This window comes from Coturnix japonica, chromosome 5, assembly GCF_054131305.1.
Source record: "Coturnix japonica strain WE chromosome 5, WE-NBRP24, whole genome shotgun sequence".
In the NCBI taxonomy this organism is placed as follows: domain Eukaryota; kingdom Metazoa; phylum Chordata; class Aves; order Galliformes; family Phasianidae; genus Coturnix; species Coturnix japonica.
Genome location: NC_140667.1, coordinates 55331908 through 55355937, shown reverse-complemented (window position 1 = coordinate 55355937; position 24030 = coordinate 55331908). Strand labels below are relative to the sequence as shown.

Here is a 24030-nt window from a genome sequence, read left to right as displayed (position 1 = left end):
TTTCTCCACGCCGAGTCCTTGTCCCTGGCACAGCACATTTGTAACAGCACTAAGTGGGAACACGCACGTCGCCGGTAACGGAGGGCCGTGCAGGGCCGTGCAGGCTGCGTGCTGCTCATCAGCTCCTGCCTCCAGGAAGCTCCTGCGTAGGCACGCGGCGAATCGCGGGGCTGCGGCTGATATAAAGTCCTCTTTGTTGGCGTCAGAGCTGCCAGAGAGCAGGAATTGGGGGCGGGGGGAGCTGGGAGCTGTGTGTGCTGTGTGTGCAGTGTGTGCAGTGTGTGCTCCCATCCTGCGTTGACTCCTTGGAAGCCCCCCATAAAAGTAATACCTAAATTAAACGACCCTTCTGCCGTCCCTTTTTCGGTCCCGGCTGTGTTTGTTCTTTGTCCGGATAGCGGCACGTGAAGGCGGTGGGAAAGAGGCTGCCCCGCATCTGTGTGCAGAACCCATCAGTGTTGGTGCTGGGAGCGCTTCCCATCCAAGCCGGGCTGGGGCTGGTGGGGATGCAGGGGATGGTGGGGATGCAGGGGATGGGGGGGATGCAGGGGATGGGGGGGATGCAGGGGATGGGGGGGATGCAGGGGATGGGGGGGATGCGGTGCCCGACTTGTCGGTGACCACAGACAGGAAATTGTTGGCTTCGCTGCTCAGACCCAGCCCGGATCGGCGGCTTCCTCTGGGCTGGCGGTCGGCTCTCACTGTGGCATAGTGTGCGCTGTGTCTGGCGGAGCGCATTGCTTTGCATTGCATTGCATTGCATTGCCTCGCCTCCCCTTGGCTTCATGTGCCGTGTTTGTTCCTGGCTGCTCCCAGCCTTTCCTTCCCCCCACCCTCCTCCGCCGGGCTGAACACGGTGTTCTGCATCGAGTCTGACCGTGCTGTGTATGATGTCGGCTGGGTGTGAGTTGCACCCTCGTGTTTAAGGGGATGGAGAAGGAGCTGACCGCCCCTGGGTGGGAATTTCCACAGCGATCCCTCTCCGAAACACAGCAAAAAGCAAAGCAGGAACCTCCCAGCCTGCAGAATGGGGAGCTTCCAAGAAGCAGCCAAGGGAGAAGGTGGGCACTGCGGGGGGGATGGTGCTGAGGTGGGGAGTGGGTCGTCTAGTGGGGACGGGATCTGTGCTCCAAAATGGCCCTTAGGCACCTCTGGGCCATCAGATTCCCAGCATGTGTGTAGGGATTCATAGAACCATAGAATGGCCAAAAGGCCCACAGTGCTCATCCAGCCCCAACCCCCTGCTGTGTGCAGGGTCACTCACCAGCAGCCCAGGCTGCCCAGAGCCACATCCAGCCTGGCCTTGAATGCCTGCAGGGATCCACAGCCTCCTTAGTTATCCCTGGTGCAGCCTGTGATGGTGTTGGGCTTTCACCTTCACTCTCCTGTTTCTGAGGTTGGGGGTGGGCAGAGAAGGGTGTGTGGTGTGGCTGTGGAGTTCAGGATGCAGGGAGTGTTTGCTGAGTTGGGAAAGAGCACAGGGAGTGTTTGCACTGCATGCTTGGCTCGTTGCAACATCACTGACTGCCCACAGTTGGGACACAGGGGGGTTGTTTGGTGGTGGGGTCTTATAGAAAGGTGCCACGGTGATTGCAGAGCTCGCTTTGCCCAGGTGCAGCTGTAAGCAGAGCCTGAGCAGGCTGAGGTGCTGGGATGCAGGCTGCCTGCTCAGCCCTGCGTTATCTGCCTGCTGCATGCATCCTGCACAACGTCCTCCTGCTGCTATCATCTGCAGTGCCTCCTGGCACGGCTTGCACGGTCGCTGGGCATGAGCCAGGGTTGCACCTCCTGGGATGGAGCACCCACAGCTCTGTGTGCAGCTGTGCCAGCTCCTCCCCTCACCCTCTGTCAGAAAAATCCCCCCTAACACCCAACCTTAACCTCCCCTTTTAGTTTAACACCATTCCCTGTTGTCCCATCACTGTGACCTGATGCTGCAGTGCTTGGGATTGGAGGGATGCGCAGTCACAGCAGCTGGATGCTCCCTGCAGAAGTGCTTTTCCTTCCTTCCTTCCTTCCATCCTTCTGCTGTGTGTCTGGGCAGTGCTTTAATCACACCAGCCCCACTGTAATCGAGTTTCCTTCCATTGCTCCCGGTTCCATCCGCTGCAGCTCTGCTGCTGTGCTGCTGGATGGGGTGGATGGGGGGAGCACCCTGCTCAAAAAAACTCACTAAAAATAAAACCCCACCTTTTGCTTTCCTTCGTTCTCTCCATTAGGAAAATGGGGCTGTTGGGGTCGCAGTGACATTTATAGGGCCAGGACTGGGGGAGTGGTTGCAGCTGGAACAGGAGGGATATATGTGCACCAGTGCAAGTGGCACCGTAATGAATCAGATTGCCAAGTGCTAGTTGAGTAATCCTATTAACACTGAAAAGAGCTTCCTTCCTAGAGCTTGCTGCAGAGCAGGAGCAGCTTCCATGCCTGCAAAGCTTTGTCCTTGCTGGGGGTGCTGCCTTGATTCTGCATTGAACATCAGTCAGTGATCATCCTGAGTGAGGATGTGTTGGGCGGCTGTGCCTTGCATTGCATCCCGCATTGCATTTTAGGGACACGGTTAGTGTACGTGGTGGTGCTGGGTCAGCTCTTGGGCTCAATGACCTTAGAGGTCTTTTCCAACCTTTGTGGTTCTTTGAACCATTCACAGAAGTGTTCATAGAACCACAAAGGTTGGAAAAGACCTCTGAGATCGAGCAGGTCGGTGTGTTTCTCATAGCTGGCCTCATGCAGGGCACATGATTAAAACCCCTTATTAAACCTTAGGAGTACCGACAGCCCCATGTTGCCGATCACAGCCGATTGCAGCAGGCTGCTCATGGTTTGGAGAGGCTGTTTGTCTCCGTGTGCTGCTGCAAAGGATAATTTTTCAGCTCTCATTACCAAAGGGCAGAAGGATTTTTTTTTCTTTAATCCTTTTCCATTTAAAGGCCAAATACCGGCTCCTAAATGCCCCAAACTGCACCAACAAGTAGATCGCTCCTGACCCCCCACACCCAGCAGAACCCACCAGCACTTTGGCCTGACCCCAGATGAATGGAAACAGCTCATTTACTGCATTTTTTCCCCCATGGTTGTCCAAAAAGGAGTGGCTTTGGTGTGTTCAAAGGAATCTGGGTGTACGGAGGTCAGCAAGAGCAGGGGGTGGTGCTGGCAGGTCCCACCCCACAGGGATCAATAGATGGATAGGTGTATGTGTGTGTGTGTGTGTGTGTATGTGTATGCTTGTGTATATACTTGAGCACACACACATATGCATGTGTGTATAGATAGAGCCACAGAGTCATTAACATTGGAGAAGACCACTAAGATCATCTGATCCAACCATCAGCCCCTCACCACCACGCTCCCTACATGGGTAAATGTGTGTGTGTGTGTGTATGGGTGAACATGAAGATACGTATATATGCACACTCACTATACTGACCCATATAGATAGATATCTATAAATTGATAGTATCTGAAAATAGTCATATGGAGGTGATATATAGAGGTAGATGTGTATGTGTGTATGCATATCAATGTGTATATATGTGTATTTTAGATATGTTATGTTTAATTTATGAAATATTAATATATTTTATATGTACCTATGTATTTTATATTTATATTATATATCTTGCATACATACCAAGCTATATCTTTGTATTCTTATCTATATGTGTATGTGGGTCCATGTTAATGGGTCCATTTGTATGCATGTGGTCCATATATACATATAGACATACCGTATGTATAGACATAGTGCCTAGCAGACTCCTCAGGCTTGTGCAGGAGATTGTAATTCATTCCCAGCCCCCATCTCAGCCCTGTGTGGTTGGCTGCTGGTGAGGAGGAGATCCTGCAGCAGCAGGAGGGCACATTGAGGACAGGGGATATCCCAAAACAAGGAGGCACGGACGGTGTTTATGTGACACCAGGGGCTCATGTGTGACTGCCAAGGAGCTGCTGCAGGGCTGGGGATCCCCACAGGTCTTTCTGTCCTCCCCTGAGCAGGTGCTGGTGAACTTGGAGTATCCCTTGTTATTTTCTGCTGTGTGAATCCCAGCTGGAAACTGTCGGCAATGGAAATGTGCCATTGGAATTGCCAGTGGTATTGGAAGGCACCTGTTGGGATCATAGGATGGCTTGGGTTGGAAGGGACCTTAAGGATCATCTAGTTCCAACCCCCCATTGAGCCCAGCCCCAAGGACATCACAGCTCAGTGTTCAGCCCTCAGTTTGCTGCTAACCATTTCCAAGGCTCCTTTATGCACAGCTGCTCCCCGGCCATCTCACCATTAACCCAAAGTGTTAATTGCTCTCAGGCTGTGCATGCCATGCCGGAGAGGTTAATCTGCAGCGAGAGCCCAAATCCCCTCCTGTGCCCTGTTATACATAAGTGCTACTGATTCAAAGTGCTTATTTTGTTCCCCCAACCCCCCCTAATTTCAGTGCTAACCTGGTGAGCTTCCAGCCGGGCACAAGTTGGACCTCATTACCAAAGTCCATTGTAATGATTTCTCAGATTTTTCTGAGGGTAGCCAAGGCTTGTGCAAGTTTGCATGCTTTTCTATATTTGGTTTTGTTTAATTTGATTGTACAAAGCTGCTGAAATGTCCAGCTTAGCATTTCTCCTTTCTGGCTGTGCGATGATGCCGTTTTGTCACAGATTAAAAGGAAAAAGAGGCAGAGACCAAAAACCCCATTTGTTGTCCCATGCTGCAGGGCTCCGGCTGTGGGCTGGTGGCCACAGGGAGGCAATAGCAATGGGTGACAGCTGGTGGCTCCTACATGGGAGTCCAAGGTCACAGGAGGGTCTGGGGCAGAAAGCTGCATTGGTGTCATGCCAGGGTTTGACCCAGAAAGTACCTTGGTTTTAAACCTCTTTTTTACTGTGGAAATTAAAGTAATCCTACAAAATCCGTAAGCTCAGAATGGCTGGGCTCACCTTTGGGTAGTGCAGCTGAAGGGACAGGGCAAGACAACAGCTGATAGCACACACTAAGGTGAAAATCCCTCCTAGGAACGCCATGAGTTGGCCATGAGCCCCTTGGTGTCCCATCAACTTGGGAGCACTTGGACCTGACCCTCTTTGAGAAGCTCCATAGCTCCTCCAACTCTTGGAAAGGGCAGATAACAGCAGGGCAAGGGGAGATGGATTTAAGTTGAAGTGCAAAGGTTTAGATTGGATGTCAGGGGGAAGTTCTTTACTGTGAGAGTGGTGAGGTGCTGGAACAGCTGCCCAGAGAGGCTGTGGATGCCCCGTCCATCCCTGGAGGTGTTCAAGGCCAGGTTGGATGGGGCCCTGGGCAGCCTGGGCTGGTATCAATGTGGAGGTTGGTGGCCCTGCCTGCAGTGGGGGGTTGGAGCTTTGTGATCCTTGGGGTCCCTTCCAACCCAGGCCATCCTGTGATTCTGTGATGAGGAAGCAGAGAAATCCTTCAGACCCATTGGTACATCCCATAGCAAACACACATCCCTGAACAAAAAGCTCACCTCCGGTGGCTGCTATGGAGTGCAAGCAATTATTTCTGATTTTTGAAGGTTAATTCTGGGTTTAATGAATGAATGGCGCCTTTGTTGCAGATGTGAAGAAGGACTGGTCAGACCACGCGCTCTGGTGGGAGAAGAAGAAGACATGGCTCCTCAAAACACACTGGACGTTGGACAAGTATGGGATCCAGGCTGACGCCAAGCTGCAGTTCACACCGCAGCACAAACTGCTCCGCCTGCAGCTGCCCAACATGAAGTACGTGAAGGTGAAGGTCAACTTCTCCGACAGAGTCTTCAAGGCAGTTTCTGACATCTGCAAAACCTTCAGTGAGTACCTTGTCTTCCAGTTGTGCTCTTGTGCAGTAAAACTAATTAAATCACTGCTAAAATCCACATTCGGGCACCCAACACTCAACCTGGGGATCAAGCAGCCCAAGTGTCTGCTCATTCTGCCTTTCAGTTCTCATCTCCTGTGTGTTAACACCACTGCAGATGTGACCCACAAAGGGACGAGGTTTCTGTGCTGAGTGCTGATTTCACAAGGCTGCTCTCAGTGTTGCACTGGGCAGGGCAGCAGCTCCTGGTCCCTGGTAGTTATTGGTGCTGGGTTTGTGTTTTTACAAACGTAGGTGTAAGGTGAAGAACAAACCCTGCAGTAGGAAATCAGCCGGACTGCTGGGTCCTCTTCTAGGAGAAAATGGTATTAGAGATCAAGTGATGATGCTCTGCTATAAAACTGGTGGAAGGAAGCAGCTGATTCTCCCTCCTTCCTCCCCAGTTCCTTTCAGTAGGAAGCCCCAGGAGGGTTGGATCATTTGCTCTACCAGATGTGCAGTGTTTACCCAGAACCCCTGCTTCCAAGCACTGCTTTTTACCCATCTTCCCATGTTATTTGCCCCCCCCCCCCCCAACCTCCCCTCCCTCAAACGTGGGCCATGGTCACTCAGCTCAGAGGGACCAAGCGATGCCCACACTGCTGTAGTGAATCTATTTCTGCTGTTTTAGAGCAGCTCTGGTTACTCTTGGCTGACCCAGTTGTGTGAGCAGGAAGCTGGAAGGGAGCTGTTGTGACATTCGCTCAGCCCGTGTATATATAGCTGGTGATGAGTCTTGAGAGGGCCCTGTGCTATTTCTTTCCTGTTTTGGGTTTGGTTGAGTTTTGGGGTTGTTCTGGGTTTGGGTTTTTTTTAGTTTCATTTTAATGAATTGGGAAAATTCTCCTTCAAACAGGAAAAGCTTAGGCAGTGTTATTGCCAAACAGATTCAGCATCCCTCCCCCATCTCCCATTGCATCTTCCATTGCCATTCCCAGTACCTTGCTAGACAGTGAGGCCATGAATATCTGCTTTGCTGCTGCTGAATGTGGCAGTGAGTCACGCTGGGAAATTCTGCTGGAGTTAATCACGTAACGAGAGCACAGAGCAACCAGAACCTTACATGGGCCTGAAGCAGCTCTTGATTGAGCTCCAGGCCTCCCCGTATATTTATGAGCAAAGCAGGAGGATAACACTAATATTTAAAGATGTGCAAAGAGGGGAAATCTGCTCAGAGAGCTGCAGTGAGCAGCACAGAGCGCGCTCTGACATCTGCTGTGGGTGTTTCTCCAGGTGCTGGGGTACCTGGTGGTGGGAAGGAGCAGAAGCAGCGTTTTGCTCCAGCTCAAGCTGTTTGGTGGCAGATGGGAGCTGTGAGGCTGGATGTGGGGGTTGCATCTTGTTTAGCCCTTCTGCTGGTGTGTACTGGAAGCCAGATGTTCAGCAGAGCTCAGTGTGTGGAATGGGAAGATGGGACTGGAGGGTCTTTGTGGAGTTTTGTGGACACCTTTCTGTCTGGTTAGACGTATAGTCGTATATATCTGATAGATACATACAGGATGCATAGGTTTATATGTAGAATCATAGCTAGGAGAAGATCTCCAAGATCCCCAGCCCACCCTGCTGTGCCCACTGCCCACATCCCTCAGTGCCACATCCCCCCACAGCTCTGGAGCACCTCCATGGATGGTGACCCCCCACTCCTGGGCAGCTGCACTGCTCTTTTGGAGAAGAAATGTTTCCTGGTTGCCTCCCTCAGGAAAACCAAGCGTGTATTTCAAGGTAGAAAGGGAAAGAGGTAATCCCTGCTCTGACACAGCTCCTTTCTCTGACAATCCCTTCATTTCTGTAATTACAGTCTGCTATGGCCTGCCTGAACCAATGCCCAGCAGAGAGAATTGTGTTTGTGAGTCACTCATAGCTTGGCTCTGTTTGCTGTCTTTGCCCCCAGAGCATCTAATTACATACTTCACTAATTTTAACATATGGCATGATTAAGGGGTAATTGGAAGTAATTCCTTGTGTCGCCAGCACTGTAGCTGGTTGCATCTCTACAATGCTCTGTAAGCAAGCAGGATCATGCTTGCATGTATTACTTAGGCTGTGCCTTAGCTTATTGTGCCTTTAAATTATAGGATGTGCCAAGATTTAGATTTAACAACCCAAAAGATTGGGAATTCAGCCCAAAAGATCGAGAATTCCTCGAGTTGTGCAATGTTTGCTCTGCCTGTGGTTGGCAGGCCATGGAGGCTGCTCACAACAGACATTAGATACAGGCTGCTGCTGTGCAGAGAAAAGCTGGGAAGGAGGATGGAGGAGGGATGTTTGTGCTGCAGAGCTGTGGCACATATGGTATATTTACAGTTGGACTCCGTGATCTTAGTGGTCTTTTCCAGCCTTAATCATAGAATCCTAGAATGTCCTGGGTTGCAAAGGCCCACAGTGCTCATCCAGCTCCAACCCCCTGCTGTGTGCAGGGTCACCAACCAGCAGCCCAGGCTGCCCAGAGCCACATCCAGCCTGGCCTTGAATGCCTGCAGGGATGGGGCATCCACAGCCTCCTTGGGCAACCTGTTCCTGTGCGTCACCACCCTCTGGGGGAAAATGGGTCTGTGGTTGGTGGTTATTCCATGCAGTGCCAAAGCACAGAGCAAGGATTCTGCCCTAGCTTTTGTTTTGCAGTTGGTGTCAGATCAGAGAGCGATGGGGAAGGAAGGAGGCTGACATCTGCAGTGTTTCTGCCCAGTGTCAGTTGGTCCTTGAAATGGCTTTGCTCCAGTACGGTGCCTGAGATTTGCATTTCTGTCACAGGCTGCAAAAGGGGAATTGGTGTTACAGCAGATGAGGAATGCTGTCAGAGCTATGTCAGATGGTTTGGAGGGGATGTGGCATGGCAGGGCAGCCTCTGCTGCAGAGCTGGCCCATTGGGACTGCCCAGTAAGGTTGCTTCTGTTCTACATCTCTCTTAATTAAAGTGAGAGCATTATTACTGCTGCCTTCTGGAATACAGCACGTCACCAGTGGGATTTCTTTTCAGAGCCCCTAATCTGCAGATGGAAATGGTCTCAGAGAGCAGAGCTCACCTCTGGGGATCCCGGGGGTGGATGTGGGAGGATGCTGGAGCTGCTCACACGTCCCCCAGTGTCTGTGGAGGTCGTGTGAAGCCGGAAAAAGCAAACTAATTCCCAATGGAACAGCCCCTGCATTCCCCCTGCAGCTGGTGGGGAGGGCACTGGGATGGAAGGAGGGTGGAGAGAGCAGCCCAGCGCTGGGCCTGGCTGTGTGCCTGCTGGGAGGGCAGGCTTTGGTCTGCAGTCAGAAACCACAGAAAGAGAAAGTAAAAGTTCCCTTTTTCGGTTCAGGGATTGCTGAGGGATGGGGATGCAGTGCTGCTTATCAGTGCCCTGTGTGTCCCTGTCCCATCGCTGTCCTGCTGGGGAGGTTTGTTCTGCCCAGCAGACAACCTAGGAAGTATGTGAATGCAATTCAACGTGCTGCATATCAGCAGCTGATTGCTATGGGGAGAGCTGCAAGGGGAGGTTCAGGCTGGATGTTAGGAAAGGGTCTCGAGCAGCTTTGAAGCTCTTCCTTCCAGGCTCAGCTGTGACCCAGAATCTCCGCTGTTCTGCTTTGAGCTGTACTTGCTGCTCCCAGACCCGTTTGCAGGCTCACATCACTGCAGTGAAATGGCTTTGCCCCCTCTCGAGCAGCTCCCCAGGCCAGTTCTGACCCATCCATCACATGGAGCTCAGAGCAGATGAAGCCCTGCTCCCTGCTTGGTGTCCCCATGGAGAAGGGACAGCAGAGCATTCTCCAGTCCATTCCCCTGGGCTCCTCTTTTCTGTGACGCCCCAAAATATCATTGCCGGGATATTAACCCCCAAGAGTCCAGAGCAACAAGAGCCCACTGATGGAAGTTTTCTACAGGTCTTTTCAACTGCCTGCAGGGAGGTGGGAGCGAGGTGGGGATCAGCCTCTTCTCCCGGGTGACAGTAACAGGATGAGAGGTGATGGCCTCACGTTGTATCAGGGGAGGGTCAGGTTGGATATTAGGAAACATTTCTTCTCCAAAAGAGCGATGCTGCAGTGTCACAGCTGCGCAGGAGTGGTGGGCTCACCGTCCCTGGGGGTGCTCCAGATGTGGCACTGAGGGATGTGGGCAGTGGGCACGGTGGGGTGGTTGGGGTTGGGCATCTTGGAGGTCTTCTCCAAGCAGCTCCTGCTGAGTAATCATCCCATGTCACTGCAGACAGACAGATGCTCTTTGTCATCATGCCATCGCTCTGTGATTAGAGAGCATGCTTTCCATCTGCTTCTTCCTCAAGCTGTTTCCCTGTGGGCTCCCTGTGCTGCTCTGTAGGTTCTCTCCCTGTATCCTGGGAGTGGTGATGGGCTCCAGGCAGGATGCACTGCTGCTGCTGGACACGTGGGAGAGGAAAAGCAAACAGAGCTGCAGGCAGGAAGGCTTTTTTTCCCCATGCTTCTGCATTTCCTATCCCAGAAAGGGAGAGTTGTGGTGGATGAAAGCTGCTGTCCTTCTCAGGTTCTTCTTCATATTCTTCACTGGTTGTGAGTTTGTGCCCCAAAGAGTGGTGGTCAATGGCTCAGAGTCCAGATGGAGATCATGATCAACTCACCCCAGGCTGGATGTGGCTCTGGGCAGCCTGGTCTGGTGGTTGGTGACCCTGCACATAGCAGGGGGTTGAAACCAGATGATCATTGTGGTCCTTTTCAACCCAGGCCATTCCATGACTCTATGATGAGTGATAGCTGATGTGCCCCACTAGTCCCCAGCCACCGCCTGCAACCCGAGATGTGCTGCTGGTGGCATTTGGGAGCAGCGCGGTGCGATCCTGGGCGAGGTGTCAACCCCGGGCTGTCTGGACACCGAATATGACCCGACCTGATTTATTTATTTTTTTGCTTCTCTTTATAAATGGTCCCTCCCCCGGTACAGAATGTCCTCTGCCTTCTGAAGTATTTGTAATATTTCCACGCCCTCGGATGCCAAAAAAACTTCTATAAAAAGCTGCTATTTCTGCAAAAGTGAGGCCTGTTGGTCCTCCCGGGGCTCTGCCCAGCCCTGTTGGCACTTGGAGAGCTGCCGGCTGCCTTAAGGGGGAGCCCAGTTGGACTGGATATCATGGAGCTCCCTCCCAACCCAACCCGTGCCATAATTTTACGATGTAAACTATCTTTTTCTTCCTTTATGCCCAGCTCGAAAACAAAGCAGCATTTCTCCAAAAAGACTGGGACCAATTCAGGGTTTTGCACGCAAGCAGCCGGGGGAAGCAGCGGTGGGAAGCAGCCCTCCTCCTCCTCCAGCACAGTGCTGGGATGCTGGGCAGCACCGCGGGGATGCTCGGAGGCGTCTCTCCCATCCCAGCCCCTGGGCAGGGTTTGCTGCCTTCTGCTACCGCCAGCAGAGGTTTGGCAGTAGCGCAGCTATTTCTAAATATGTCCAGGGATGGGTGTGGAAGGAAATCTTACCATTTAGAGAGCCTGCCAAATTGCAGCGGACTCAGCTTTTTAAATCGCAAAGGCCGAGTGCTGCCGCTGCCAACTTCTTCATTTGTTCACTCTTTTTCTATTGCACTCCTTGCACTCATCTGCTGTGCTCACGTAGGGTCTGAACGCACCCCGGGACCAAAATAATAACACATAGTCACAAAGCAACCAAAGTAAATGAAACTCTTCCCCTGCCTCCCCCCATCCCCGTCCCCATTCTGCAGTGGAGCAGCGTCAGGCTGTATGTCACCGTGTGAGTCAGTGGATTTTTTCATCCTTACTCTCCTGTTGACAGAGCCCCTTTAAATAGACATCCGTCCCGAAGCCATGAGTTGCTGCTGGCAGCCCAGCTCTATGCCTGCTCCAGGATTGTTCTCTCCTTATGGCCCAATGCAGAGGCTCTAAGTGGATTTATTCACTTGTTTGTGGTGCTTAATCGAATGAGTTTAATTTGACTTCAGCAACTTCAGGGAAAGGCTCAGAGTGCTGTCTGGGCTCCAGAATGCATCCGGAGAACTGGAGGCTGGGGATTTCATCCCACTCATGGAAAAACATTCAGTGTTTGGCTCCTCCCGTCCCTCCCTTTTTATTCGCCTTACACTAACGCTGGGTTCCATCAGTGCTGTCTCCTTCCTCTTCCTTGTGGGCACCTCCAGCCCAGTGCCACCTGGTTTTGGCTCTGGGCACCACTCAGCATCAGTAATTTGGCAGATGACAGCAAGTTGTTAGGAAGTGTTGATGTGCCTGAGGGTAGGAAGGCCCTGCAGAGGGGTCTGGATGGGCTGATCAGTGCACTGGGACCAATGGGATGAGGTTCAGCATGACAAAGAGCCGAGTTGTGCACTTGGCTGTTGGAGTCCCCATCCCTGGAGGTTCTCCAGAGCATTGGAGATGTGGCACTGAGGGATGTGGGCAGTGGGCATGGTGGGCTGGGGCTGGGCTTGGGGATCTTGGAGGTCTTTTCCAATGTGATCCTGTAATTCCCTGATCAGGGCTGCCAAGCACACCATTTTCAGGTGGTTTTGCAGATCTCTGCTCCAGCAGCACTTTGTTCATCCAGCTCTCATTTAGGAATTTAGGAAGGCAGAGCCCGTGCCAGGGTGAGCCCTGGTTTTGCTCTGCAGCCCATCAGGTGGTTCACAGGATGTCCTGACCGACCTGCTGGCTCACAGCTGTAACGCAGAGCTTGGCTTTGGCCCAGATAAATATTTAAGCAGCCGGGCAGCTGAAGAACCCATAATAAAATGTTCTGAATGTGCTATGGGTGAGGAGCTGCCCCGCCATCAGATGCTGCAGCACGGCGGTACAGCTGCAGTCTTATCTGCAGGCGTTCCCAGCGCTATGTGCTGCTTTTTATTTTTTTATTGCCTTGGGTTTGTTTTGCAGAGCTTTATCTTGAATGAGTTAAAGATAAGGGTAATACCTGGTTCTGTCAACTTACGGCGTCAGACAGAATTTGCTGATTCCCTCCTAAAAAATGTGGTATGAAATCTGAAGTGGGACAGACGTGGGTTTGGAGGTCTCGTTTCTCTAGGAACCATCATGTTGGAGTGCAAAGGCTGTGATTTTAATGAGTCATTGGTTCGGGGCACTGGTTATCCAGTGCAGAAATATCCCACTTCAAAACACATTTCCTAGCTGAGGGCAACTGGATGAGCATTAAAGAGAGGATTTCCCCTAAATGTTGTGTGTGCTGCAAAGGAAAATGATGGAGTTTTCAGTGTTTCAGGAGCAAGGCTAAGGAGCTGTATGGATTTGTGGGCAGCCAGAAATGGGGTGAAAAAGGGAACGGTAACTTCTTTGGAGGGTTTGATCTCTTGGCATATCAGAACTGGATACTGGATGTGTTGCAGTGGGCAGCACCAGTGGTAGGAGGGTGGCTGGAGTACAGGATCTCAGAGGTCTTTTCCAACCCTTACAATTGTGTGATTCAAAGTAGTGTGATTTCCCATAATTTAAATCATGGGGCAGTTGTTGTACCCTGAGACAGCGCTTCCACTGGGTGATGCAGCCTTGGATGGAGGCAAAGGAGCAAATTCCTTCCATGCCAAAACCTGTGGGTTTTGCTCCTGCCTCTGTTTTCCCACGGCTTCAATGCACCTTGGTGTTAAAGATGCAGCAGCCGCATGGTTTGCTTGATGGATCTGGCCCAGATGTGGTGTACATTTGGTATTTTACAGCCGTCAGAGTGGCTATTTTCCTTCAGAGCCAGTTTTCCAGGAGCAGTCAGCGCTGTCCTGCAGGGAAGCAGGATTTCATCCCAGCTCTGCTGCTGATCAATGGAGATCAATGATCAATGAGATCAATGGGCACAGCTGGGCCAGGTGGGCCATACATGGGCTGGAGCAGAAAGGAGAGACTCCACGGGATGGAAAGGCCAAGAGTTTGCTTCAGCACAGCACAGACATGGAGGGGCAGCCCATAGGCAGCACCCAGCAGGATGGGTCTCTTCCAGCCGCGCCGCAGAGGGAATAGCCGAGATCTCACACGCTTGCACAATGTGTAGAAATTGAAATGCTAAATGGATCGTGATCATTTACAGTAATTTCGAGCAGACGTCGCCAGTGCCATCTGTCTTGTGTGTACAGACGAGGAGTCTCTCTTTAAGCAAACACGTTTCGATGGATGGTAACAAAAGCAGAAATTGGAGAGCAAACATTGTCCCTCTCGGAGGTCAGCACTGCAGCTCTGCAGGACCGTCAGCGGGAGCCGAAATGGGGGGAGACGAGGACAGGGTTTGCTTGGCTTTGGGGCTGGAGTCCCCATCTGGGGAGGTGTTTTGCCCCAGAGGAGCGTCTCCAGCAGACGGCTTTCTGCAGGCACGGCGTGACCTGCCCAGCAGCACGGACCTTCCCATTGGATTTCCAGTTTTTCACACTGCTTTAAAGACAGATCTCCTGCTTTTATGGCCAGAAAACGGGCTGGCGCCCTGAGCAGCTCCCTGTACTGCTTTCCAGCTAACTGGAGCACCACATCTGCAAGCCCTTACAGCCTGGACAGTCTCTGCTTTAGCTACAGTAACTAAACACTGCGTTTGCCAAGCCTGTCTCTATTCAAAACACACTCGAGGAGCCTTTGTAAACTTATTAATCATAAGCAGTGTCAAGCGTTTCTTTCCGCCAATAGTTTACTGAAAGATTGAGAAGCACGACCAGAAAAATGCTCAGAGTTGCTTTTCTTCTCTTTTTTCTTTTCCTTTGGCTGCGGGGCTGGAGCTGCAGAGCTTGCTCACTTACCTGCGTGCTGCACACTTACAGCAAGCTTCACTTTTGTTTTCCCCACCACAGCCCTGTTGTCTGCAGTTGGCTTTGGTAGGGCTGTGAGATGACGGCATGTCCAGCAGCTGGCTGTTGGGGTGAAACTTGGGATTTATCTCTGGAAAACGTGCCCAGCCACAGAGGGGCTCTTGCATGCCAAGGATGCTCCACTGTGCCTCGTGGCGGTGCGCGGCTTTGAAGCAGCTGCCGAAAACTCACAGCATCCTTTGTAATCCGAAGAGAGCGGCACGAACAACTGAGGAACTATAAAAAGTTGCTTTGAAATCAGATGGTCAAGTGTTGGGCCGTCTCCAGCAGATTGCTTTCAGGAGCTGAGCTTGGCCTGCAGCCCTTCTCTTGGCCTCTTTGAATGGTTTCAGCTGAGCGGCAGCATCAGTTGCTAATGCACCATAAATAAACAGCTGAGTATAAACCTTGCTAGCGAAATACCAGGGGAACTCCTCATTTTAGGCACTGCTGTGAGTCGTCCTGTGCTCGTGACCTTAGTTATCCCAGCAGATTTTTTCTTAATGAGATAAGCTGGAGGCGAGAGGAGTGAATCAGAAGAGCCGCCTGTGTTCCCACGTTGGGTGTTTGTTGGGAGGAATGGTTGAAGCATTGAGTGGTGGTTAAACCAGCTGGGAGTGGATGCAGGGATGGAGCTCGGTGCCATGGGTAGTGTTTGTGTCATAAGAATGAATCAGGTGCACTTTAACTAATTAAAGCTGTGCCAGCGGATGGTTTGGGGGTGGGAGACCCATAGAGCGGGAGATTCTGGCCATAGTATGGAAGGCTAAAGGCCAGATTGAATGGGGCTTGGTTTAGTGGTTGGCAACCAGCCTGTGGTAGGGGTGTTGAAACTGCATGGTTTTCCAGGTCCCTTCCAACCAACCATTCTGTGATTCTATGGGTAATGCAGAGGTGCTGTGTTAAGGTTTGCTGGGTGGGCATCCACCCCTGGATGTCACCAAGGATTGCATCTCCACAGCCCGGCTGTGGCTGGAAGCAGAGGTTGTTGTCCATGTCATTAATACTGGTCCCAGTATGAACCCCTGGGGGACACCACTCCTCACCAGCCCCCACCTATTTGCACTGCGCATAGGGAGTGCAGTGTTTGGCTCTAATGCTGTGTTACCTCTCCAACCACAGGAAAGGTGTTTGTTCCAGACGGGTTTGGTCTTAACTTCATTTTTAGCCACTGTGAAACAGAAAAATCAGCCAGTGTATTTTGAGTAACTGGACGTGGTTCCTTAAGGAAGGATTTTCTCTTTTTTTCCCTCATTTTTTTCATCTTGCCTTTGTTAAAGTGGTCCATTATTGCCCAGGGAGTAGTGGGGTCACTGGAGGTGTCTTAGAGCCATGGAGATGTGGCACTGATGTGGGCAGTGGGCATGGTGGGGCAGGCTGGGGCTGGGCTTGGGGATCTCAGAGGTCTTTTCCAGCCCTAATGGTTATACCATTTTCTCCCCAGACATCAGGCATCCAGAGGAGCTTTCTCTTCTGAGGAAACCCAGAGATCCGTCAAAGAAAAAAAAGAAGAAACTGGATGACCAATGTGACGACGATGCCTTCGAGCTGGAGGGCCCACTGATCACACCAGGGTCGGGTGAGCCCAAGCGCACTTTGCAGGGATGCGCCTACAGGGAGCATGGATGAAGAGGCAGTTAGATAATAAAATGGGAGCGTATGTAGGGAAAAATGTGTAGTGGTATTGATCTGACCTTACTCCATAAGGTCTGTGCAAGAAATGGGCCCCACGTGATTCCCATGAGCTCCCTGCACTGGTGAGTGGTCACGCCAGCACAGATCAGCGCCTGGGGCTGAGGTGTGTAGGGAAGCAGAACAAGACCAGGCTTTATAAAATAAGAAAAGAAACCAAGCATGACCACATGAACACACAGATTGTGTTACTGAGATGTTTTCTTTCCCTATTAAGAAAGAAGCGAAATGAAGAATCATTCCTAACTTCACATTCCAGGTGTGTTTTTGGCAGCACCTCTGCTCTAAACCTTATTTATAGCCCAGCAGAAGCAGCCCTGTTATTAATTGTGTTAGTGCTCCCTTGTGCAAAGGGTGTAGTGTTGGATTGGAATGGTACAGAGCTCTTGTGGGGGGGGGGGAGGGGTTGTTGCTGCTGTGGGATTTTGCCAGCCTGTCTCACAGAGCACCGCTAACGAAGCAGCACCGCTAACGGAGCAGCACCGCTTGCCACAAGCAGCAAATCGATGCGGGGTGTTTGCAAGCAGAGGGTTGTGCTGGCACTGCTCCACAGCCAGGGCTGGGATGAGGGAGGCTGCGAGTGGGAGCACTTAACCCTAATGGAGTCACAGAGACAGCCGTGGTTCTACATGCCTGCAGGCAGGCGAGACGTGGCTGGCAGCCAGCTCTCTGGGTTTGAAATCCTGCACGAGAGGGATGCAGGGCGGCTGTCTGTGAGAACCCAGCACCTCGGGGTTCAGTCAATTGGTATTAATTGCCTTTGAATTAAGCGAGGTGAGAGTGAAGGTCCCAGCAGTGTGGTCACTGCTGGCAGTGCTCACCTCTGCAAGCAGGGTTGGCATCTCTACCTGGGTAAGGGCAGTGTGGACCAGCTTTGCACCCAAGGAGAAATGCTGCTTTCTTTCCCCTCTGTTGTCACTCATTCTTTTCTAAATCACTGAAAAATCCTTCTGGATGTTTCCGCTCCCATCTGGAGGAGCTCTCCCTGCGTCTTTCAAGGCTCCAGCCAACGCTCGTTGTCATTTGGCACTTCCATCAGGAGAGGCACTCAGCAGCCTTTCTGACAGGCAGCGTTTGCAGGGAGCATCTCTGTTAGATTAATTCCAAGCCCTTGGCCCGCCTTGTGGGAAACGTACGCAGAAGACACATTTTAATTTAAATTATTTATTACTCTTGCAGTGAATCACTTCAAACTGTCTGCTCAGTTGTTCTTTCTCGTACTGCATCTGTGAACGTAAGGATTTTTGCTGCAGGTTTGGTTGCTGCAGTGACCTGCGATATTTAGGTCCCATTCATTCAACATTGTCTTCTTAATCTGAATAACCTCTTGTCGGTGTTGTTCCAACATCTGTTTGTGCTCTGGATGCTCATCTAAAATGAGTCGGCACTTCATAATCAGCTTATTTCAGTGCACGTAGATTCAAGTTTTGTCACTGAAGATGACTGGCAGCAAAGCCTGATTAAACCTCGGCAGACTCACAGTAAGCCTTGCCCAGCAGTCTCCATTGAATCATAGAGTCATTCAGGTTGGAAAAGACCTCTAAGATACCAACGCCAACCCATCCCCACTGTGCCCATGAAGCCACATCCCTCAGCACTGCATCTGAAGTCCTGTATTCACTTACAAAGAAGTGAGGAGTGCTGGGAGCATCCTGGAGGCTTTCTTGTTTTCATTCCCCCTTCCCTTACTATCAAGCAGTTTGCAATTGCAGTTCTAAAGTATTCAGGTTTCCTTGCCGAGGCACTGGCTGTGTTTGTGACCAGCCTAAAGCACCAAGGCCAATTTCTGTGGCAATCCCATCAAAATGGCATGAGTTTGGCTCACTGATGTCAGCTGTCTTGTTTTCCACAGAGGGGTCAATCAGACACCCTGTCATTCCAGAGCAGATTGCTGTGGACCAGATCTGTGCATCATTCCATTCTGTCCTAAAATTGGGAAAACCCAATGGCATCCTGCATGGTTCCAACGCGCCTGGAATAATCCTCCAGTATTCTCTGAAATGCTGTGACACTCTTCAAAATGGCTGGAGATACAGAAGATATTTCACCTAGCTGGAGGCAGGTTCCCAAAATGCAGACTCATACCCGTGTGTGATCATTCACATCTTCGTCATGCGATGGATTCGGACCATCCCCGTGGCTCAGCCTTCTGTAGTTTCTTGTGCAGTCCTAGAACTGTAGAGTCACCACGGTTGGAACAGACCTCCAAGATCATCCAGTCCAACCATCTGCCTACCACCAACACATCCCCATTAAGCCACGTCCCTTTGTGCAATGTTTGTATGTCTCTTGAACACCTCCAGGCACGGTGACTCCACCACCTCCCAGGGACCCTCAGGGAGGCAGTGTTTATAAGGTGGATTTGGAGTGCATTGAATTGCACATCTGAGCAAACCAGAATGTTAAATAGGATTCCATAAGGAGATGGCTCTTTTCCAAAAAGCCACATATTGGTCCTCCTGAGTCGGGCACACATTTATTCCCATCAAACCATGTTGAGCTCATTGCCTGGTTTTACATAAGCAGTGGAGTCACTGACATTGGGACGTACTCAATGAACATCCATTACGCTCAAAATATGGATTTTGTACTCTTAGCATAAAAATCAATGCTCCTTTGAGATCAATGGGGACGATTTAGCTCTCAGCTATTTTGGGGTATGAGATGCCAAGTCAGGTCAGCTTTCTTCTCTAGGTAATTTGTAATTTTAAAAGGCTTTTTTTTCCCCAACATGGAGCTGTACGAGCTGCAGAACTTCAAAGCGCCTGGGAGTAATGCATGCTTGGGGACTGGTTTTGCACCAAATAGCAACACTCGCTCAGCGTATTAATATCAAATTGGCCACATAAGCAAGCTTCTCTGCCCATGAAATGCCACATTTCAGTGCCTGGCCATTTCTTGTAACACGAGCAAAAAGAGCTGGAGTCACTGCCGGGTCAGCTGGCACTGCTGCAAACACTCGGAAAACCCAGAGCTTTTGGTGCAAGTTGTGTACCAAGAGAGCTCCTGGGTGGCTTTGCAGGCATCTGACGTGTCGGTAGAAAACAAGTGTGCAGGGTGCTGTGCGTGGGGCGGCACGGGAGCACGCATCTCACGGCCGCATCGCTGGAGGAGCCTCCCCTGCAGTAAATCAGGGTGAAAACACAGCGGTTTCGGGTCTGTGTTGAGCAGTGGTGATTGCCAAAAACGTGGGGTCATCTGGGCTGAAAACTGACCTTCGAGATCACCGAGTCTAACCGCTGACCTGAGTGATCGCAGCAGTGGTGTGCAGGAAACTCAGAGAATCCTCATCTTGAGTAGTTCGGCGTCACCCCCGGTTTGGCAAACACCTGAAACCTGAAACGCCTTCCCTGATTTTAAGTGCAATCAGTGTGACGAGGGGAGTCTCAGCCAGAGGCCAGCTCCGCACTGGGGTCGGGTGGCTCAGCCTCACGTGTGCTGCTCAGCCCTCTTAACCCACATTTGCATTTCCAGCTCTTCTCCTTCCCTGCCGTCCCGGTGACTTTCTCTCGCCTTCTCACTTCCCTCCTTTCTTTCCCTCTCCATAGGCACCGATATTCTTTACATCGGCCCCGTCAAAGGTGAGCTCCACCTCCTTAGGACTTTTGTGCTCTGCCTCTGGTCTCTCTGGCCGTGCCCTTAGTTTATTTTCCTGCTCCTCTAAACTTTGACTTCCAAAATCTTTAAGCTCCAGGTAACACCGGTAAGTGGGGGGTGGTGGCCCAGGGAGACCCGTGGGTTTTCCCACGGATTCGGCTTGGGAATGGCTTTTCCATCAGTTTTGCTCTCGGAGAAGAAAGAGAGAGAGAGAGGTTGGGGCAGCTTGTCATGGGAGAACAAGCAGCGCAGTGTTTTCCGACTGCGGAACAAAGTGGTAAAAAAGAAAAAGGGAAGGTTTGAAATCCGCTGGCTTCGGTTCTGTGTCTGAATTGGCTTTGTGCGGAGCGGGGCTTGGCCGCAAGCTCACAACTGGCCTTTCTTCCTCTCGCTGGTAGGAAACATCTATTCCAGCCCAGGACTGTACAGCAAAACCATGACGCCGACGTACGACGCGCACGATGGCAGCCCCTTGTCCCCCACGTCCGCATGGTTTGGGGACAGCGCCTTGTCAGAGGGCAACCCAGGCATCCTGGCCGTCAGCCAGCCCGTCACCTCCCCCGAGTCCCTAGCAAAAATGTACAGGCCGCAGGCGCTCCTCGACAAAGCCAAAATCAACCAAGGGTGAGCCCACCATTTGTTTGTCTTCCCTCGTCGCGATGGCGCAGGAGCTCTCTGTGTGTGCTACCCCTTGCTGATGATTTGCAGGTGGTTGGATTCGTCCCGATCCCTCATGGAGCAGGAGGTGAAGGAAAACGAGGCTTTGCTGCTCCGGTTCAAGTACTACAGCTTTTTTGACCTGAATCCAAAGGTAAGGAGTTCATTTCTTGGCTTGCATCTCGTGGGCAAACAGTTTGGGTGAAGGAAGCCCGTGTCTCCAGAGCACATTTGTGGTGGTAAATACTCTACAGCTTTGCAAATCAGTGCATGCATCAAGGGCAGGTGTGCAGGCTGCTGTGCTGAAGGCACTGCAGGGACTGCCTTGTGGCTGTGAGCATTGTCCATCCCGGGCTGAAGGGAGCGTTGAGGAGGGGTGATCAGACAGTAGAGTGTTGTGCCCAGAGCGAGGGAGATAGTGGTTCTCACTCCGGCACATCTCTCATGGGCTGCACCATTTCCCTCTTGCACAGTACGACGCCATCAGGATCAACCAGCTGTACGAGCAGTCCAAGTGGGCCATCCTGCTGGAGGAGATCGAGTGCACAGAGGAGGAGATGATGATGTTTGCGGCGCTGCAGGTAGGACATGGCCCCAGACACTCAGATCGGTCAAACTTCATTTTGTGGCTCTTGGAGGCTGCTCTGTTGATGGATTGCTTGGGATTCCCTTGCTGGAAGGAGTTGGAGCTTCCTGTCTCCTATCTCACACATTGGGCAGTTAGCTTGTTGGCTGACTGTTATTCCTTATGAAGAGGAACATAGCCTTCTTTTCCCAAACACGTTCATGTCTGCATGGACTTGTTGCTTAGCCCTGTTTGACAAACCCCGGTGCAAGGACAGCAGGTTCCCAAGCTGCACATTGCTGGCATGTTGCCCCCCAAACAGCTGGTGGTTATCTGTGGGTTTCCTGGAACAACGTATTTATCTGCTTTATGAAGTCCTTGGTGTGATTTGGCATAAATACTACACCTGCTATTGACTTCTGTGGGACGGACGGCGGGCCATTTCCTACGTGTGGTCTGGCGCTCCTCATTGCTGGAGGATGCAGAAACATCCCCGGAGGGAGCCCAAGTCTGCTCTTAGTGCCCCTCCCAGGAAGAAAAGAGTGAAAACAAAAATATAAGGATTCAGCTTAACTCTGCAAGCAGCCCACACTGTGCTGTGCTTAGACCTTGGAGTGAGATTTAACTGAATGTTTGTAAAAGCAACACGAGACCAGAGTGGTAGTGGATGCCCCATCCCTGCAGGCATTCAAGGCCAGGCTGGATGTGGCTCTGGGCAGCCTGGGCTGCTGGTTGGTGACCCTGCACACAGCAGGGGGTTGGGGCTGGATGAGCACTGTGGGCCTTTGCAACACAGGCCATTCTATGATGGGAAATCCCTGTGTGTATCACAATCCTATCGCAGCAGTTGGGCCGTTGGAAGAAAATGGTGCAGTGCACGATGTGGTGGATGAGGGGAGAGCAGTGGGTGCAGGCTGCCTTTGCTCATGCAGCCATGCCTTGTTTTTCAGTACCACATCAACAAGCTGTCCATCATGTCATCAGAAAACCACCTGAACAACAGCGACAAGGACGTGGATGAGGTGGATGCTGCGCTGTCTGACTTAGAAATCACCTTGGAAGGTGGCAAAACGTCAACGATTCTGGTAAGGGCTGTGGGCACGGGGCTGTACACATCCCCTCCTCATCTTTTGCAAGCAGGGATCATTGTTCCGAGCATCCAATCTACCTTATTTCCTTCCTCTCCCTTTTGTTTCCTGTTGCCTGCAGCCCAGTGGAGCAGCTCATTTGAGCATGATGATCCTAGTGGTTTCTTCCAGCCGACCTTAATGATCCTGTGGTTGTGATGCCCATAGAGCCCAATAGTAGTGTCATGTTTTGAAGTAGAACTGCCACCCTCAGCCTGTAGAGATTGGCAGGGAGAGCAGCATCACTGCGATGCAGCAGAAATAGTGGCTTCTAGTGGTTGGCAGCCCTGCACATAGTAGGGGCTTGGAACTGGATGGTCATTGTAGTCCTTTCCAACCCAGGCCATTCTATGGTTCTGTGACTGAAATAGGGCCTGGTCATCAGAGCCAAGAGGCTGTTCACAATTCCTTTGCAAAGCAGAGCTGAAGCCCAGCACTAAAGAGCAGCCCCCACCAGACAGGGGTGAAGAAGGCAATGATTCATCAAAAAAAATCCATCCCGTCCTCTACAGGTTGCTCCCAGCAGCCATTTCCAGAAGCATTCGAGTAATTGAATTTGGATAATGGGCAATTAGTGGATTGTTTGTTTAGATTCTGCATTTCTCCCCCCCCTCCCGTGGTATCTATAAACAGCATTGCTCACTGCAGACAGAAAGTAAACTGTCCCACTGTTGGAAGCTGCTGCAGTGCTGTTTGTGCTCCGTGTCATTCAAAAACCCTTTGGTTGGAGCTCCTGGGAACTGGAGATGCCCTTCAGTGTGACAGCGCTCAGCAGGAATCCCATAAAAAAACATAGGAAAAAAAACCATACTGCCCTCTGTTTTCCAGCCAGCAATCCCGTGCAGAAGATGCTCGTTGTGCTTCCTCCCCCCGGCTCTGGAAGGGACCGTTTGGTGGTTGGATCTGGGTGACCTGTGAGGTCCCATCCATCCCAACCCATTTTACAGCTCTCTCCTTTTTATTTTCAGGGTGACATCACTTCCATCCCGGAGCTCGCTGACTACATTAAAGTGTTCAAGTAAGTACTGCTGGGAAGAGGTGGTAGCAATGAATAATTCGCACCATCGCTGTTAACACAATTTGCTTTCTCCAGCACCCAGCACAGCCACTGGGTATTATTCCACGTTGTTCCCAACCATCCCATTTGATCCTGAAGTTCTTAAATGTCAACCCCAGTGCGTGTCCCCATGCTCAGGATTTATGGGTTTTATTCATTCTGCTGCAACACAGGTGCCTGGGCTGGATATTGGCTGGTGCCTTGGCAGCTCCCAGTGTGTTCTGCAGTTCTCTGCTGCAGCACAGGTTGTGGTGAACGTTCTGGAAGCTGAACAAACCCAATGGGAGTTGACAGGATAGGTGCAGGGGCAGAAAAGTGATGGCAACAAAATAGCTCCCTAATGAGCCCCTCTGTTGTGATTGTCTCTGCTCCAACTGGGGCAGGGCTGGAGCCCACGCCATCCTTCGGGGTGGGTGGTTTTCCTCTGCAAGCAAACCACCTCACAAAAACCTTACTGTTCGCTCGGACGTGCTCGTTTGCCAATAAAATCAGGCACAGCTCTAATTGCTGACTGCCCGCCAGTTGGACTGTCACTTGTCGGGGAGGGAGGAGGTGTTGCTGGTTCCCTCCGCTCAGTTGGTGCAATCATTGAGAGTTGCAGGTTGGATAAAACTCCATTAAGGCACCAGAGGACAGTTCAGGTGCTGGGCACCCCACTGCTGCTGCCTGCACATTGTTGCCAACCCAACTTCTGCATCTCCTTCATAGCTTTAGTGCTGCAGTGGCACAGCTGCACAGAGAGCTGGGCTCACCATCCC

At 51.4% G+C, this 24030-nt stretch overlaps 1 protein-coding gene across 4 annotated transcripts in view; it reads left to right on the top strand.

Moving 5' to 3' along the window:
• FERMT2 (FERM domain containing kindlin 2) overlaps positions 1-24030 on the top strand; it is a 34586-nt gene that overhangs the window by 3585 nt on the left and 6971 nt on the right. For 2 of the 4 annotated variants that reach the window (XM_015865948.3, XM_015865947.3), the window contains exons 2-9: positions 5565-5798; positions 16022-16156; positions 19818-19850; positions 20265-20490; positions 20575-20677; positions 20997-21104; positions 22039-22173; positions 23184-23233. In XM_015865948.3, coding sequence (XP_015721434.3) covers positions 5565-5798; positions 16022-16156; positions 19818-19850; positions 20265-20490; positions 20575-20677; positions 20997-21104; positions 22039-22173; positions 23184-23233 — 1024 coding nt within the window. The remainder of the gene's footprint in view (positions 1-5564; positions 5799-16021; positions 16157-19817; positions 19851-20264; positions 20491-20574; positions 20678-20996; positions 21105-22038; positions 22174-23183; positions 23234-24030) is intronic. The other 2 variants (XM_015865950.3, XM_015865949.3) reach the window with 1 other exon arrangement.